The 15,610-nt window shown below is 47.0% G+C and overlaps 1 protein-coding gene across 1 annotated transcript; it reads right to left on the bottom strand.

The window, feature by feature from the left end:
• Positions 1-2,168: 2,168 nt before the first annotated feature.
• On the bottom strand, positions 2,169-15,105 carry BNIP1 (BCL2 interacting protein 1). The gene is made up of 6 exons (XM_043488881.1): positions 14,794-15,105; positions 12,503-12,595; positions 11,187-11,278; positions 7,861-7,962; positions 5,919-6,037; positions 2,169-2,755 (listed from the first exon to the last, which is right to left on the bottom strand). The coding sequence occupies exons 1-6, from the start codon at positions 14,875-14,877 to the stop codon at positions 2,559-2,561; spliced, it is 687 nt and encodes a 228-aa protein (XP_043344816.1). The 5' UTR covers positions 14,878-15,105; the 3' UTR covers positions 2,169-2,558.
• Between the last annotated feature and the right edge of the window lie 505 nt (positions 15,106-15,610).

Here is a 15,610-nt window from a genome sequence, read left to right as displayed (position 1 = left end):
TGTCCCCTTCCCTTCCCTCTCCCCTTTGGCAACCCCGTGCTACAAGTTCCAAGATGGCAGGGAATCTCTGTTTTGTTCACTGAATACCCCTAACACAGTGCCAGGGACAAAGTAGGTGTTCGGTAAATACCTGAATAAGCAATCCCTTGAAGACTGTTCTAATACTGTTAATACCATGACTGTCGGCTCAGCAAAATAAATATAAGCTTGCCTTACTGTTTAACTTATGGTTGCCAGAGGGAAGAGATGGTTAAGGCCTTTGGGAAGGTCACGTACACACTGCTATATTTAAAATGGATAACCGACAAAGACCTGTTGTGTAGCACATGGAACTGCTCAGTACTATGTGCCAGCCTGGATGGGAGGTGGGTCTGGGGGAGAACGGATACATGTATGTGCATGGCTGAGTCCCTTCGCTGTTCGCCTGAAACCATCACAACACTGCTGATCGGCTAGACCCCAACACAAAATGTTTTTGGTGTTACAAGTTTTTTAATTAAAACAAAATTAAAAAGTGAATTAGGGTAATTCATGAAATGTCTTCCAAAAACTATACAGGTGAACTTTGTTCATTTGCATGTTTGTTTAAAAATATATATATGTATATATACATTTCATTTGGATGAATGGAAATAGTCTACAGCAAGACCATAAGCATGAAATGTGAGCACTGCCCCCTCCTGGCTGAACATGGAGACGCAGCTTTCCTCACTGCCAGCCCCTTTGGGGACAAGTTAGGACTCCGCTGGCTGATGGGGGTTGCAAGACATGCTATCGAAGGCGTTTCAAACTGGATCAAATTCAACCCTATTTTCAAAAGGAGGCAAGAAGAGGATTAACGTATCAAAGGCAGAATTTTCAGCAGTACAGAGCCCACACATTTACATATCGTGAAGAGGATGTTGACAATTAGTGGGAAGTAGTAAAGAAAAACATTAAGACAAGACAACCCTAAAATGATCACATCCATCTGCTGCACTTACAGCTGGAATCTGAGTGGGAATTTCCCATCTGTGCTTTAGTCTCAGCTTTAATTTGACTATAAATAAGACACACGCGTGCACAACTTACAATGAGCGGCTTCTGGGCCAGGAGCTGTTTAAGGATGATATATATAAACTGTGTGCACACACTGCAACTCAGAACCCACTCAGGACACTAGTCAGGCTGAGGTGTGCAGCCAATCTCGCATAACTTGGTCCCAGGATGATCTGACTGACACTGCATAATGGAGGTCTTAACATTGACAGCCTCTGCTCAAACAGATCCAAACAGAACTGTTGATGCCCAGGCCGGCATCCCCTGGAGAACCTAGCTGTTTGCTTGAAAGCTCAGGGCCCAGAGGCCTGACGGTGGCTGGATTTGGGAAGTCCATGGCTCAGTCAGACAGAAGCGGCACTTGTTACCTCACATTCTTGTGGATTCTCTAATGGAGTCTACAAGCATCTCTATACAGACCATCACCCACACTGCACAGGCAGGGAAGTTGAGGCTTAGTGACATAAGGTAACTTGCCGTGGTCATGTGGTTTCTTAGCAGCAGAACCAAGACTCAAAACCAACTCTTTTAACTAAGGTTCAAATCCACACATTCTTTCCACTTTCTCCTCTGCCCCCACATTACCCTCCCAGGGCCTCTGGGGCTATAAATAGTGGGGGAGGCTGGGATTTTGTGGGCGAGGTCAGCCAGGCCTTTAGCACAAGGAGACACTAACATCTCCCAGCCGAGCCTAGCTTGGGCCCTGCTCCCCGCCAGGTCTCAATAGAACTCAGGCCCAGACAGGCCCCAGCTTATCACTAGCTTCACTCTCTGGGTTATATTTAGCCCTGGACCTCAAAGAGAAAGGTGTGGGCCAGCCCCTGAGACAGTGCACACCCCCCAGCCACTGTGCGCAGAGGGTGTCCGCCCTGGCCTCTTCAGACGCTGCTGCGAGCCGCCGCCAGCGAGAGGCACACACTCCATCCTGAGGGCCTGCGGGATCTTGTCTGTCTTGCTCGTTGGGGGACCATGGCAGCCTCTAGAACACTCTGCTTCTGTGTGGCTGTTGCTTAATAATTCTTTGTTGAGCAAACAAATCGATGATCCGAGTTCAAGTTCTAGATAGCTGGACATCAAGCACAGGCACACGAATTCCCAGAGGAATGCCTTAGAAAACCAAATGCATTTCATGCTATTAAATACAGTCAACTTTATTCAAGGAATGGATGTGAGTTTTCACCCTCCTTCTCCCCCTCTTCTCTTCCCTCCTCCAGATAGGGCATTAAGGCTGCAGGGGGCAGGGGGACACGGGAGGGACGTCAAATCCTGGGGGCCAGCCCGGGTGTCCCAAGTGACTGCCACCCCAGTGCGTGAGGGCTCTCGGCGTCCCTGCAGGTGTCCCGATGACAGGCTCCCTCCTGGTCCTCTGCTCAGCCCAGCACACCAGCCCCTGCAGACACTCCCGGGGCTGTCTCCATCTCTCCTGCTTTGCACCTGATGCAGGCTGGGGCCAGAGCTCAGGAGTGCGTCCAGACCCTGACAGCAGAGTTCAGAGGGCAGAAGCTGGCAGCTCTCAGACCTCACAAAAATGGAAAGAGCCGTTTTTTCAAAATATAGAGGACTGTAGCAAGAAAGAGGGCCAGTGCAAGGAAAATGAGAAGTTTGTCTGTCAGCTCTCGGCGATTATATTTTGTGATGAGCTTCCGTCCCAACTGGATGGTCCCTGACATGGATTTGAATTCTTCATTTGCATCCAGGATAGTCCGTGAAGAATTAACTGAAACAAAAGAGGGAGGGAGCATGACTCAGAAACTGTATGGCACCACACCCAGAGGCCTCGCTGGCTGGGCTCCCGGTGTAACACTGCGCTTGGGAGCAAGGTCCCCTGAGCCAGGACAAAAGATGTGAAGACAGGCAACACAGAGGAGCAAGAACAAGGACAGGGCGAGGAGAGGCCTGGGCTCCACCCAGCTCAGAGGGGGGTGTGGTTTGCTTACACAGTCATGGGGCCGTAACTAGCAGTCCTCCCAACGTGGACACCAACAGGGAAAAGGGCAGAGAACGGCTCCTTTCCTCACCACCAACCTCCACTTTCTGAAGGAGGCAGGCGCTGCTGAGAAGGACCGGTGGTCACGAAACTAACCCAGGTGACCGTGGACAGGCGCTGTGAGGTCTCTGTGGGGTCAGGACTCTGCACTCGCGAGGTGCACCCTGCCAGGACACCTGCTGGTCAGATCTGCTCTTTGCAGATCCATTGCCTGTGAAAGAGCTGGGGTGTCCTGGGCCCTGCCACACGGCCTCATACAAGCCAGTCCTTCAGTCCGGGGACACTGGCTACAGTGTTAAACACATGATGCCCATGCTCCAGCCCCCTGGGAAACCTACAAAGAGGCACGTGTCCCTTAAGGTTCACTGTGCCCACGCATCAAACGAGCTGGAGTGCCGGTTACTGGGCCTGACGCCTGGGGAAGAAGGCTTACCTGGCAAGATTCCTCTATAAAGCCTAACAGGGCATCATCAGAATATCCCCGGAGTGAAGGGCTGTCAAGTGAGAAGGCCGGGTGTGAAGAACAGCACGTGAGATGCTTCCATATACGTAACAAAGGAGGGGATCACTAACACCTGTTTGTACCATGCATGCTGGAGAGTCTCAGAAGGTTATGAGAGAAAGTGGGAGCAGTGGGCGCCTCTGGGGAGCAGGCCTGGAGGTCGGGGCAGGGGGAGGTCTGAAGGCAGAGCTGTTCCCGCCTGTGCCGTCCAGGGTGGTGCAGCCAGTGCTGACCGCAACAAGTCACGCGGCCCCCGAGGGAGTCAAACATGCCCCATCCAAACCACGACGTCCCTGTAGGCAGATACCCACATGATTTCAGAGATTCAGTATGGAAAAAGAGAGATGTAAAATCTCTCATAATAATTTTCACTATGAATTGCATATTGAAATAGTTAAATATATTATCACAATCAATTTCATACCTTTGTTTTTACTTTTTTTAATGTGCCTAATGAAAATTTTAAGCATGTGGCTTCCATGATGTTTCTAGGGGACAGTGCTGACCTGGAGGGCTCTTCGCTTGACTATGTCATTTATTTTACCTTTTTACAAAATTACAAGTTAGTAAGCAAATAAATTACCAGAGGAAGTAGAGCAGTAGCCTGAAAAACACAGAGGGGTACAAACACACACTCAGATAACAAAAGTCCCTCTCAGTCCTCTCTCCACGCCTCCCGCCATGCTGAAAACCTAAGTAAGACTCTCTGAAGTAAAAATCTAACTGGCTTTTCCTTTTAAGCTTTCTTTATAGAGAACTTTAACCATCACAAAAGCAGACAGAAGAGAATCATGAAATGCCAAGTGCCATTGCCCATACCCAAGAACCATCAACTCCCTGGTAATCCTGTCCCCTCATAACCCCCATACAATTCTGGCCCCCCTACAATTTTGCAGCAAATTCCAGACATCATATCCTTAACGGGCTTTAAAAAAAACACACAAACACACACACAAAGAACTGCAGTCCTAATAGATTTTTAAATCAAGCTGAATTTATGAGTCATAAGGCAAGGATTAATAACCATTCTTCTTTCTTCAATGGCCATCTCGCCTCTAATGTGTGCCCCCAAAACAACCCTCAACACCCCAGAAACCACCAGGATCTGTGTCCCCTTTTGAGCACGTAAATATATGGTCAGTTTCTGACCTGCATGCTGGGGTGGGTGCCTGTTACTCACACCAGAGCAGAAAAGCCCTGGACTCCAAGGCCAGGCCGGCTCCTCCTGCTCACATTCTCCTCGGGCCATGGCCCCAGCACACACTCAGAGGAGGTGACCGGCTGGTTCTGAGCCTATAAATGCCCAGATAAGTTTCAAACACAGGCAGTGACCTCGGGGACAAGCTCCTTGATTTTCTTTTTGCTTCTGCCTATTAGGATAGTGCACTGGAAACAAACAAAAAAAAGAGTGGTTCAAAATTGTAGATAATTTTTAGGGGTGATGCGGGTATTATAGTTTTTTGTTTCTTGTTTCAAAAGTCTATCTTTTAGAAAGATATATGGGAGTATTTATACGGATGATGTCTGAGATTTGCTTCAAAGTAATCAAGATGGGGGCAGAGTGAGGACAGAGTTGAAAGACTGGCCAGGAGCTGACCACTGCTGAAGCTGGGTGATGGTTCCTGGGACTCACGAACCAGGCTCTCTACTTTCATACTGTGTGAAGCCTCCAAAGCAATCTCAGAGTAAACGCTCTTCCTCTGTTTTCCTATAGGGAGGATCCTGGGCAGATAAGGAAGCCATGCTGGGAAAGCTGCTGGGGAGAATCAGATGATCTCAAGAAGCTCAGCCTCTGACTGTGTCTTTCCAAAGGAGCTCCCAGGACTTCCCTGGTCGTCCAGTGGGGAAGACCCCACGTGTCCAGTGCAAGGGGCATGAGTTTGATCCCCAGTAGGGAAACTAGGGTCCCGCATGGTACACAGCGCAGCCAAGAAGTAAAAATACATATATAAATATATAAATAAAAGGAGCTCACAGTAAAAGCAACATTGGGGAGTACAACTGTAAGCTGACATCCTAGTAGACCAACCAGCTGGCGGCCAATAACCAATCATCTCTCTGCCTGGCCAGAAGGGTCCCCAGAGCCTGAGATGAAAGACAGACTCCCAAGCCCCCACCCCCCCCCCGCCCCGAAGCCTGTTGGCACCCACTCTCCAGGAGAGTCCTTCCGAACATATTGATGGGGTGTGTGGATCTCTCAGGGCAACTATAAAAACCAAAACGGGAAATGAGAGCAGTGCATCCCAACTGGGTAAGACCAAGCTGTCACAGAAGTGAGAAGCCACACAGATCAGTAAGGCGGGGCAGGCATGGGCAGAGGCCGAGGAGCCCAGGGGTGAGAGGCCTGGAGCCCGGCGGCAGCCTGCCACCGCAGGCCTGGCCTGACTTTACCCAGTGTCTGCATGGCTTCCTCGCTCTGCTGGACCTGCTGGGACATCATCCTGCTGATCCCCATGAGGCTCTCTGTGATGGCGCTGGACGTCTGGGCCAGGCTCTCTTTGGCAGTTTTCCTAGAAGTACAGAGTGGGAGGAGGAATGTCAACAAAAGCCCAGCTGAAGAAAGCCCCGGATTCAAACAAGATCCCACATTTTAATCTATCAAATCAGTACGTATTTTTTCAATGGTCATACTTAATGGTGGCAAAGCACTTCTTCCGATGGCTCAGTGGTGAAGAATCCACCTGCCAGGCAGGAGACTCGGGAGAAGAGGGTTCGATCCCTGGGTTGAGAAGGTCCCCTCAAGGAGGAAATGGCAACCCACTCTGGTATTCTTGCTTGGGAAATTCCATGGACAGAGGAGTCTGGCAGGCTATAGTCCATGGGTTCACAAAGAGCCTGACATGACTGAGCGGCTCAGCACACATGCGATGGTGGCAAGGGCGTGCCGAGAGCACGTACTTGAAGACGGCTGGTAGGAACATCCACTGGTGCCACCTTCTGAGAGCCAACTGGCGATATGTATTAGGAGTCTTAGCAATGTTCGTGCCTTTGACCCAATAATCTCATCCCTGGGAATCTCTCCAAAGGAAATACACAGAATATGGACAAAGCTTTATGTACTGACATGTGCCCTGGTGTGTTGTTCATAATACTGACATAACTAGACATATACACACACACAAGCAGGGGATTAGTTAATATAAGGGAATACTATGTACTATGAAAATTTTGTTTAAAGAGCTTTTTAAAAAAACAGGTACGTCTTTGTGCAATAATACTAAGTGAAGAATAGGAGACTACATTTAACATTCAGTTCAGTTCAGTTGCTCAGTTGTGTCCCACTCTTTGTGACCTCAAGAACTGCAGCACACCAGACTTCCCTGTCCACCACCAACTCCGGGAGCTTGCTCAAACTCAATCTCCATTGAGTTGGTGATGCCATCCAACCATCTCATCTTCTGTTGTCCCTTTCTCCTCCTGCCTTCAACCTTTGTCAGCATCAGGGTCTTTTCAAATGAGTCAGTTCTTCGCATCAGGTGGCTAAAGTATTGGAGCTTCAGCTTCAGCGTCAGTCCTTCCAATGAATATTCAGGACTAATTTCCTTTAGGATTGACTGGTTGGATCTCTTTGCAATCCAAGGGACTCTCAAGAGTTCTCCAACATCACCGTTCAAAAGCATCAATTCTTCAGTGCTCAGCCTTCTTTATGGCACAACTCTCACATCCATACACGACTACTGGAAAAATCATAGCTTTGACTATATACACCTTTATCAGCAAAGTAATGTCTCTGCTTTTTAATATGTCTTCCAAGCATCTTTTAACTTCATGGCTGCAGCCACCATCTACAGTGATTCTGGAGCCCAAGAAAATAAAGAGTCTATCACAGTTTCCATTGTTTCCCCATCTATTTGCCATGAAGTGATGGGACCAGATAATGTATGGTACCATACTGACTGAATAAATAAAAAATATGGAAGAAAAAATAATGAAAGGAGGCAATATATCAAAATAGTTGTGAACAGCACAATTCATACTTTCACTTTGTGATTCACATTTTAATTTTACCAATTTACTAAAAATAAGAATGCATTTCTTGGGACTTCCCTGGTGGTCCAGTGGCTAAGACTCTGCGCTCCCAAGGCAGGGGGCCGAGGTTCAATCCCTGATCAGGGATCTAGATCCCACATGCTTTGGCAAAGACCTGGTGCAGCTAAATAAATAAATTTGTTAAAAAAAAAAAAGAATATATTTCTTTTATACTTAAAAAAATTACTTATAAAATATCAATTTTATGCTAAAAACAAGAGAGGGTTCTCCACAGTAGGTTTTGCACCTTGCTAACTGCTGTCTATTCTGTCATCAAAACCCAGAAAGATAAGAAGATACATACCTCTGCCGGAATAGGTCTCCTCCCTGGAGAAGTTCTGCTTTCTCTAGGTTGTCGATAGCAATTTTGCAAGTGAGGTTAGCCTTCCTCCATGAGGTCTGATTGCTGGAATTACAAAGGCCGTGTGTGAGTTTCTCTTGATGCCAACAGGCTATCCATCAGTTCAAGTCACAGCAGTCTTCCTTCCAGCCAGGCAGTGATGTGGAGGCCACCTGTGTGTAGCCCAGAGTCCATCACCCGTCCCAACACTTCCTCTTCTTGGTTGCCCCGGAAGCTGTTTCCATTCTCCTACCACCCATAACAGTCCCTCTCCCCCAGGGCAGGCTGAGGGAGAAGCCTGGTCATAGCATCCCTGTATTTACAGCCTGCAATGGCTCCACTTCAGGGGAACATCCAAACTCCCCAGCTGGGTGCATGCGGCCCTGTTCAAAGCTATCTCCTACACATTACTGTTCTGCCCACAGCGTGGCTTGGTTCTGCTCCTGGAGAACCATGCCTCATTCATCTTTGTATCACCAGTACCCAGGACAACAGTTATTGACCCAGTAGCTACTCAATCAATATAGGCAGTAGGAAGTAGAAAAATCAGTATAAGACAGTTTTCTTCAATATTTCTTCAAGGTTTGCTGTTCTTTACACCAGTGGTCCCCAAACTTTTTGGCACCAGGGTCTGGTTTCATGGAAGACAATTTTTACATGGATCAGTGGGGGAGGAGGGTAGCTATGGGATGATTCAAGTGCATTATATTTACTGTGCCCTTTGCTTCTATTTTGGGGCAATCTCAGGATACTCCGCCTTGACTTTAGGGTTAGGGTTCGCGGTCTTGCGAGAATCGAATGCTGCCACTTCCAGGACAGGAAGCAGAGCTCAGATAGTAATGCAAGAGTTGGAGGACGGCTGTAAATAAAGATGAAACTTTGTTCGGTTGCCCACCACTCACCTCACACTGTGTGGCCTGGTTCCTAACAGGTCGTGGACTGGTACTGGCCCGTGGCCCAAGTGTTGGAGATGCCTGCTTTACAAACCACAGACCAATCGTGGACAACACAAACACATTGTACTAGCAGGGCCCAGTCTGACACGATTTATTCACATTTTGTACCTGATCTTTGTGACAACTCAAAGCAGTGAACGGTTTCCTGAAGTCAGAGTGGGGGGGTCTTTGTTTCTCGTGTGTGTGTAAAACGTTTTATTGACGTACAGTTGATACACAATGCTGTGTTAATTCCTGCTGAAAAGCAGGGTCTCAGTTGCACATGTATTCTTTTTCACACTTTTTCCATTCTGGTTTATCACAGGATAGCGAATATAGTACCCTGCGCTGTACAGTAGGACCTTGCTGCTTATCCATCTTATATATACTAGTTTGCATCTGCTAATCCCAAACTTTCAGTCCTTCTCTCCCCCACTTACCCTCCTCCTTGGCCACCACAGATCTGTTCTGTGACTAAGTCTGTGTCTATTTCACAGATACGGTCACTGTCATATTTTAGATCCCACATATCATATGGCATTAGTCTTTCTCTTTCTCACTTATTTGCTAGGATGATAATCTCTAGGTCCATCCATGTTGCTGCAAATGGCATTATTTCAATGTTTTTTATGGCTGAGTAGTATCCTGTTATACATATATACCACATCTTCTTTATCCATTCATCTACTGATGGACATTTAGGTTGCACACGTGCCTTGGCTACTGTGAATAATGCTGTTATTCACTTGAACATAGAGGTACGTGCATCTTCTTGAATTATAGTTTTGTCTGGATATATACCCAAGAGTGGGACTGCTGGATCATATGGTAACTCTGTTTTTAGCTTTTTGAGAAACCTCCATACTGTTGTCCATAGTGGCTGCACCAACTTACACTGGAGTGAGACCCTTGTTGATGGACTACGCAAGAGTTAACTGGGCTCCTCAGAGAAGCAAACTCATGCGCTAGAGCTCCTACACAGCTGGCTCAAATCAAATGTGCTAACCTCCGGGATATTTAAAAAGGCAAACGAGAGTCCACGAACTGGTAGGCTGGCATTTTGAATAGCACCTCTAGGCTGAAAATGTTCAAACGAGCTCTCTGATGCCTGACCAGCATCTATGATGCTGGCTCACACGTGAATTAATTATATTTGTAACTGTTTACAAGGGCGTTCTGCTGATCCCCGCAATGCAGAGATGAGTGAGCAACAGTACCTGCCCTCAGGGACTCATATTTACTGGGGAGAAAGACAAACAAAAATATTTACTGTAAGTGTGATGAGCACCATAACCCAGGTGAGCACCAGCACTGTTTCAACATGCAAATACCAAAGCATTAACTTACCGCTTTCTCTCCTCTGCCCGGGAACTAGACACCCTGAACGGCCACACTCAACTTTAAACCCATGCTGAGGTGGTTTTGCTGGTGTAACTTGATAGATTTTACACAAGGAGGCCTCGTCACTCAGTCTTTATAATTGAGCCCCCATGGTGGCGAGGGAAACAAAAACTATCAGGAGCCAAAGATCACTGGTCGCCACTCACACACCCCTCCCTCCTCACAAGAGCCTCCACCGTGCCCGTGTCTTTGTCAGTCTCTGTCCTCCTGACATCTGGGCATTATACACAGAGCTGCTGTCAGCACAGACGATGCTGGAGCATCACTCAGATCAGAAACACAGCTGTGGACAGAGACAGCTGTGACAAAGTTAGACCAGTTAACACCACGAAGAGAAAACCGACGAGGATGGGTCCAGGACAGGGACTTCAAGAGAGAAGGATCTAGAAAAGCTGGTGGGGACCTCCAACATCTCTGCAGTAACAATCCTCTTTATGACTGTTGTGTGGACATCAAATGTGAAGGGGCAGGCACTGTGTCATGCTGTCAGACGGCTTTGCTGGAATAGTCCCCTAATTCAATACCAAGAGATAGCATATACTTCAATTATATTATCAAGGATTAGCCTACAGCTGCAATGAAAACTTCAATTCTATTTAACATAAGCTTATTTACATTGCTTTGTCTCATTTTTTTTTTTAAGATAAAGTCCTATTCAAAACTTTCTAAGTTTTGGTCTGTCTTAAGTAGGTTCACCTTCAGTGGACTTTTTCTGCTATCAATTCTCTTTAGATTAAAAAGGACCTTATATTACAAAAGCAATGATTTTTCTGCTTTTTAAAAAATACCGCATAATGTTAAACATGCTTTTGTAAACTATGCACGGTCCCACCTACCCAACAGCCCCTGCTGACCCCCAGCTTTGGCAGGTTTACTAGGCAAAATCAGGCCCAAGCCTCCCCGGGAGCAAGCGGCCCAGCGGAGGCCACCGGCAGGAGGCCAGGCCCCACCCACCTGAGCATCTGCTTTTTGTGATTCTCCACTTCTTGGAGCAGAACTTGCTTCTCTGACTCTTTGTCTTGCTCTTTAGCCGACTGCTCAAGCTCCTTTGGGAGGAAATCAGCTCTACGTTAAAACGGTTTTGAAAGGTAACGAAAAACTGGAAAGCGCTTCTATCAGTTATGCAAGCACCTGAACATCCTCCTAGAACAGAAGACTCAGGAATGCTGCTTCACACACAACAAACATCCTTCCACACAGACAGCTGTGTAAAAGGGAGGAAAGGACCATCCTCAAACCTCAAAATGAGAAAGGAACTAAGAGTCAGAGCAGTCTTCCTGTGAGGGGCGTGAGGCTGCCCTGGAGCGGGAGAGGTGTTCCTGTAATCTAGGATGTGCCTGAAAGGAAAAGGGAAGAAACTACAATAACATGGGAGCCTCCTGATCCCCCTCTGGGATATGATGGAAACAGCACACTGCTATCTGTTTCTACATGTCCTCAATCCTGGTACACATTTCATCTTAGACTGAGTGGCAAACACGGTTTTCAAGTCCAGGTGGGGACAGAAAACGAAGCCTTGGCCACCTGAGGCTGGGAATTGGAACTGAGACCATTGCAAAGCCAGGACCACAAAGGGATACATATACCCTCAGTGAAAAGGTGAATGAGGAAAATCTCTGTCAACCTGCACAGAGAAATTGTGGAGGTTTTTTTGGGGGGGCCTGGCTAGAGGGATATAAATGTCTCCCCCGATTATAACCATGGAACTCCCCTCACAAGGATCGAGGGTCCAAGTTCACCCTCCCTGAGTGGTTCAAGAACCTCCGCAAGGATAAAAGAACATAAAAAGTGCTCCCAGACTTGTGGTAATCCCAGGAGACCTGGTAAAAGCAAATGCAAAAGCCTCTGAAGAGACTTATGTTCAACCCAGGTCGCACAAAAGCCCCATAGGTAAGGCCCTCTGAAAAGAAAGACGCAGAGCCCTAAACAAACACAAGGACACAACCATCCACCACAGTGAGGGACAGCAGATCTCACCTTCTTTTCGTCTAGAACTCTCTCTGGTTCTCTGTGACCAGAATTTCCATTTCCCCCACCTTGCCTCCCTCCCTCCCACACACCCATTCTTCCCCTCAGCGATGGTGCCCAATCTGTACCATCATGAGAGACATGCAGCGAACACCAGGAACAGTCCTGCTGTCATCGAGTTTACAGTCCATTAAAGAATCTAGATTTTAAACAAATCATTAACTTAATACATTTGCAAAACCTCTCCAATGCACATTCTTTTCTTTCCCCAGGCGCAGGGTCCCAGTTCCGCACTCACTCACCTGTATTCTGTGCCGCAGTTGCTGGAACTTCTCTTTCACTTTAGTGTTCAGTTCAGTAAGTGCACTTAATGGTCCTGAACAATCTCGAATATCCTAGGAGACATTGAAGAGATGAAGGGGCCTTTCTCAAGGCAATGAGAGGAAATGACACCCGCTGTACAATGAGAGAGTTGGCTTAGACCACAACTAAGTTGGAGCTATTGATTGTAATTTATCCTAATCTTTGCTGTTTACCTCTGTAACACAAGCAGAAGCATTATAATTTACATTTTTTTCATCCCTCTTTGGAATAAGTCTGAGCAAGTAACATAGAAGCATAAACAGAAAGACAACAGTGCGACTTCCCTGGTGGTACAGTAGACAGGAAATCTGATGCTGCAGAGCAACTAAGCCCGCACACCACAACTGCTGAGCGTGCCTGCTGCAACTGCTGAAGGCCTGTGGGTCCTAGAGCCTGTGCTCCGTAACAAGAGAAGCCACGGCAATTAGAAGCCCATGCACGGCAACAAAGAGTAGCCCCCACTTGCTACAATTAGTGAAAGCCCATGCGCAGCAACGAAGACTCAGTGCAACCAAAAATTTATTAATAAATAAGTTTTCAAAAACAGAAACGAACTAAGGAACTAATAAGTCTTGACGTTTAACAGATCACCACCCAGCCATTATAAAAGACTTAAGGCAGCTTGTATATCTGACAAGAATGAACACCTGAGAGAGTACTGTAACTTTAGGTCTTTCCAACTTAAAAAGGAGGATGCTAAATACTTGGCATATGACAAGATGAACCTCTTTAAGATTAACTGCTTGATCTAATTTTACAAGCCATTTATTAATATTATAAATCACACAGTTTACAGACATGTTCAAATGTAGATTTAGAATTTGTTTCTGGACATTCAGAATTACCAGGGCCAAGTAAAAAGCAGGCCCTAGAGCCAGACCATGTGGATTCAAATTCTGGTTGTAGCAATTTATCAGATGTATGATCCTGAAAAAGTTACCGAGGCTTCTGTGTCTCACTTTCCTCATCACATGACCCACTTCATGACCAGGTACCCACATAAAGGGCTTAGCAGGAGCTGCCACACTCTGAGGATGTGCTAAATCTAGCTATAATCAATTGTTCTCTTCAGGAGAAAGCGAATCTTAGAGAGTGCAAAATGGGGCTGAAGCAATTTAGATCACCTGAAAAGCCAATTTCATTTTTATGACTCCTAAATTTATTTTTCTAGAATTGGCCCAGATGTTTTGTAGTTTATACACGGGAAACGTGAAGTTCAAAAAGTTTAAATGTTTGTATCAAGTTGTTCTTGTTCTCTGGATTACTCATTAAATAACAGTTCCATGCAACATTTCACAAGCTATAAGTTTGCTTTATTTTGCACCTGATTTCCGTGGGGAGCTTACTTTCCTTTACCTTTTACCACAGCTAGATGCAGACTCTTACTCAGCATCTAAGGTTGAGTAACACTGCTGGAAATGAAAACGATCCGCCCAAAAGGAAGGTTTAAAACTCTTGGTTTCTTTTTGATAAACTAAAGGAACTATTTCTACGTTCCCAATTGCCAATTGGTTTATTGCACGTTCCCAATTGCCAATTGGTTTATTGCACTATTACGTTCTACCCTTAATTGGCTTAGGCAAAGGATCTCAATCGCCCCATCTGTTAAACGAAGTAGACGCCAAGAATTTTCTCTAGGATGACTTTCATTGTCCGCGTCCCAGTTTTGCTATTATCTGCTTTCTGCTCAGGCAGACTCCCCTTCCTCATTTACACAATCACAACGACGGTCTAGGTCACATTCATTTCACCCAGTACCTCTGTGCAAGGTGGCCTTTGGTGCCACGGGGCATCAGACCAGCAGGGGGCGAGGCTGATGGCCCACAGGACGCTACTAAAGGATGGGGAGGACGGGGTCAGAAGGCGGGGCCAGGCAGGACGACAGGTACGTTTTGAGACTGCCTGGGGATGGCGAGGTGACGGCCAGGGGTGTGTAGGGGAGGGGCCACACAGGGGAAGCCCAGTTAGGAGCGGAGGTGGAGGAGGCGGTGTCCTGGGAGAGGGCGAGCTAACGGCAGTCGGACGGAATACCAAGACCAACGATCAAGGGGACGGAGGGGACGGGGCCAAGGGGCGGGACAGTTGAGGGATAGTGGGCAGGGTGCTGGGCCAGTGGCCGCGGGGACTTGACCAAGTGGGGACAGCTCGGGAGTGAGACCGCTGAGCTCAAAGCCAGCTGAGCTTGGGTTTAGGGCTACTGGACCCTGGCGGGGTTCCTGGGCATTAGTACCTGGATAAGCGCCTTCACCTCCAGGTCGAATTTGACAATCTCTTGGTTACAGATACGGACGTGGACATCTTGGGCAGTCGCCATGTTGGAAATGCCGGCTACGGGAAGCCGCGGAGCCCAAGTTCCAACGCGTTTTCGCACCGGCTTCCTTCTTAGCCTCCGGGTCTTGCGGCAGCGCCCCCTAGAGACCGGCCTGAGGCGAGTGAGGGTGGTGGCGCCAAGTGGCGTGGCCTTTGCTTGACACGTGGGAAAAATCAGTCGGCCTCTTGGTGTGGACCTAGAAGAAAGAAAGGAGGGAATTGTTAGGAACGCTTGAACAGGGGCGTCTCCCCATGTTCTGCCATCAGTCATTCTAATGACTGCACATTTCTTGCACGGGGGCGGGGGCGGGGGAAGATTGGAAGAAAATTATCCATTGGGATATCTCTGGAAGGTGGAATTAAACTATTTTTTATACTCCTTTAAACTTTCTTGTATTTTTCATATTTTCTACAATGAATATAAGTTGTGGGGTGAAAGAAAAAAATAACAAATGTTATCACTACTTTTTTAAATGTATGAAATTCAAAGCAGTTTGCTAGGGTTAACAACTCCTGTCAGTTCAGCCCACGGTTGGAGGGATCTTTCTAAAATGCCCAACTGATCAAGTCACATTCCAACTTACACCCCTTCTCTGACTCCTGGCGTTTCCCTTTTGTGTGCAATTGGTTTTAATAAATGTACTTTGCTGGTGTAGTCTTGATGGATTAATGTAGTTTTTAATGGAAATGAAAGTTGCTTAGGCCTGTGACTCCATGGACTGTAACCTGCCAGGCTC

Source organism: Cervus canadensis, chromosome 16 (assembly GCF_019320065.1).
Source record: "Cervus canadensis isolate Bull #8, Minnesota chromosome 16, ASM1932006v1, whole genome shotgun sequence".
Taxonomy (NCBI): domain Eukaryota; kingdom Metazoa; phylum Chordata; class Mammalia; order Artiodactyla; family Cervidae; genus Cervus; species Cervus canadensis.
Note: the sequence above shows the minus strand (reverse complement) of the source record. Positions and strands in the feature narration are given on the sequence as shown.

What these genes read in the sequence shown, in the direction of transcription:
- BNIP1 (XM_043488881.1), bottom strand. Translation starts at nt 14,877, where the DNA reads ATGGCGACTGCCCAAGATGTCCACGTCCGTATCTGTAACCAAGAGATT. An exon ending in AGGTGAAGGCGCTTATCCAG is followed by an intron (nt 12,596 to 14,793) that starts GTACTAATGCCC and finishes AATGTCTCCTAG; the next exon opens with GATATTCGAGATTGTTCAGG. An exon ending in AACTGCGGCACAGAATACAG is followed by an intron (nt 11,279 to 12,502) that starts GTGAGTGAGTGC and finishes TTCCTCCCAAAG; the next exon opens with GAGCTTGAGCAGTCGGCTAA.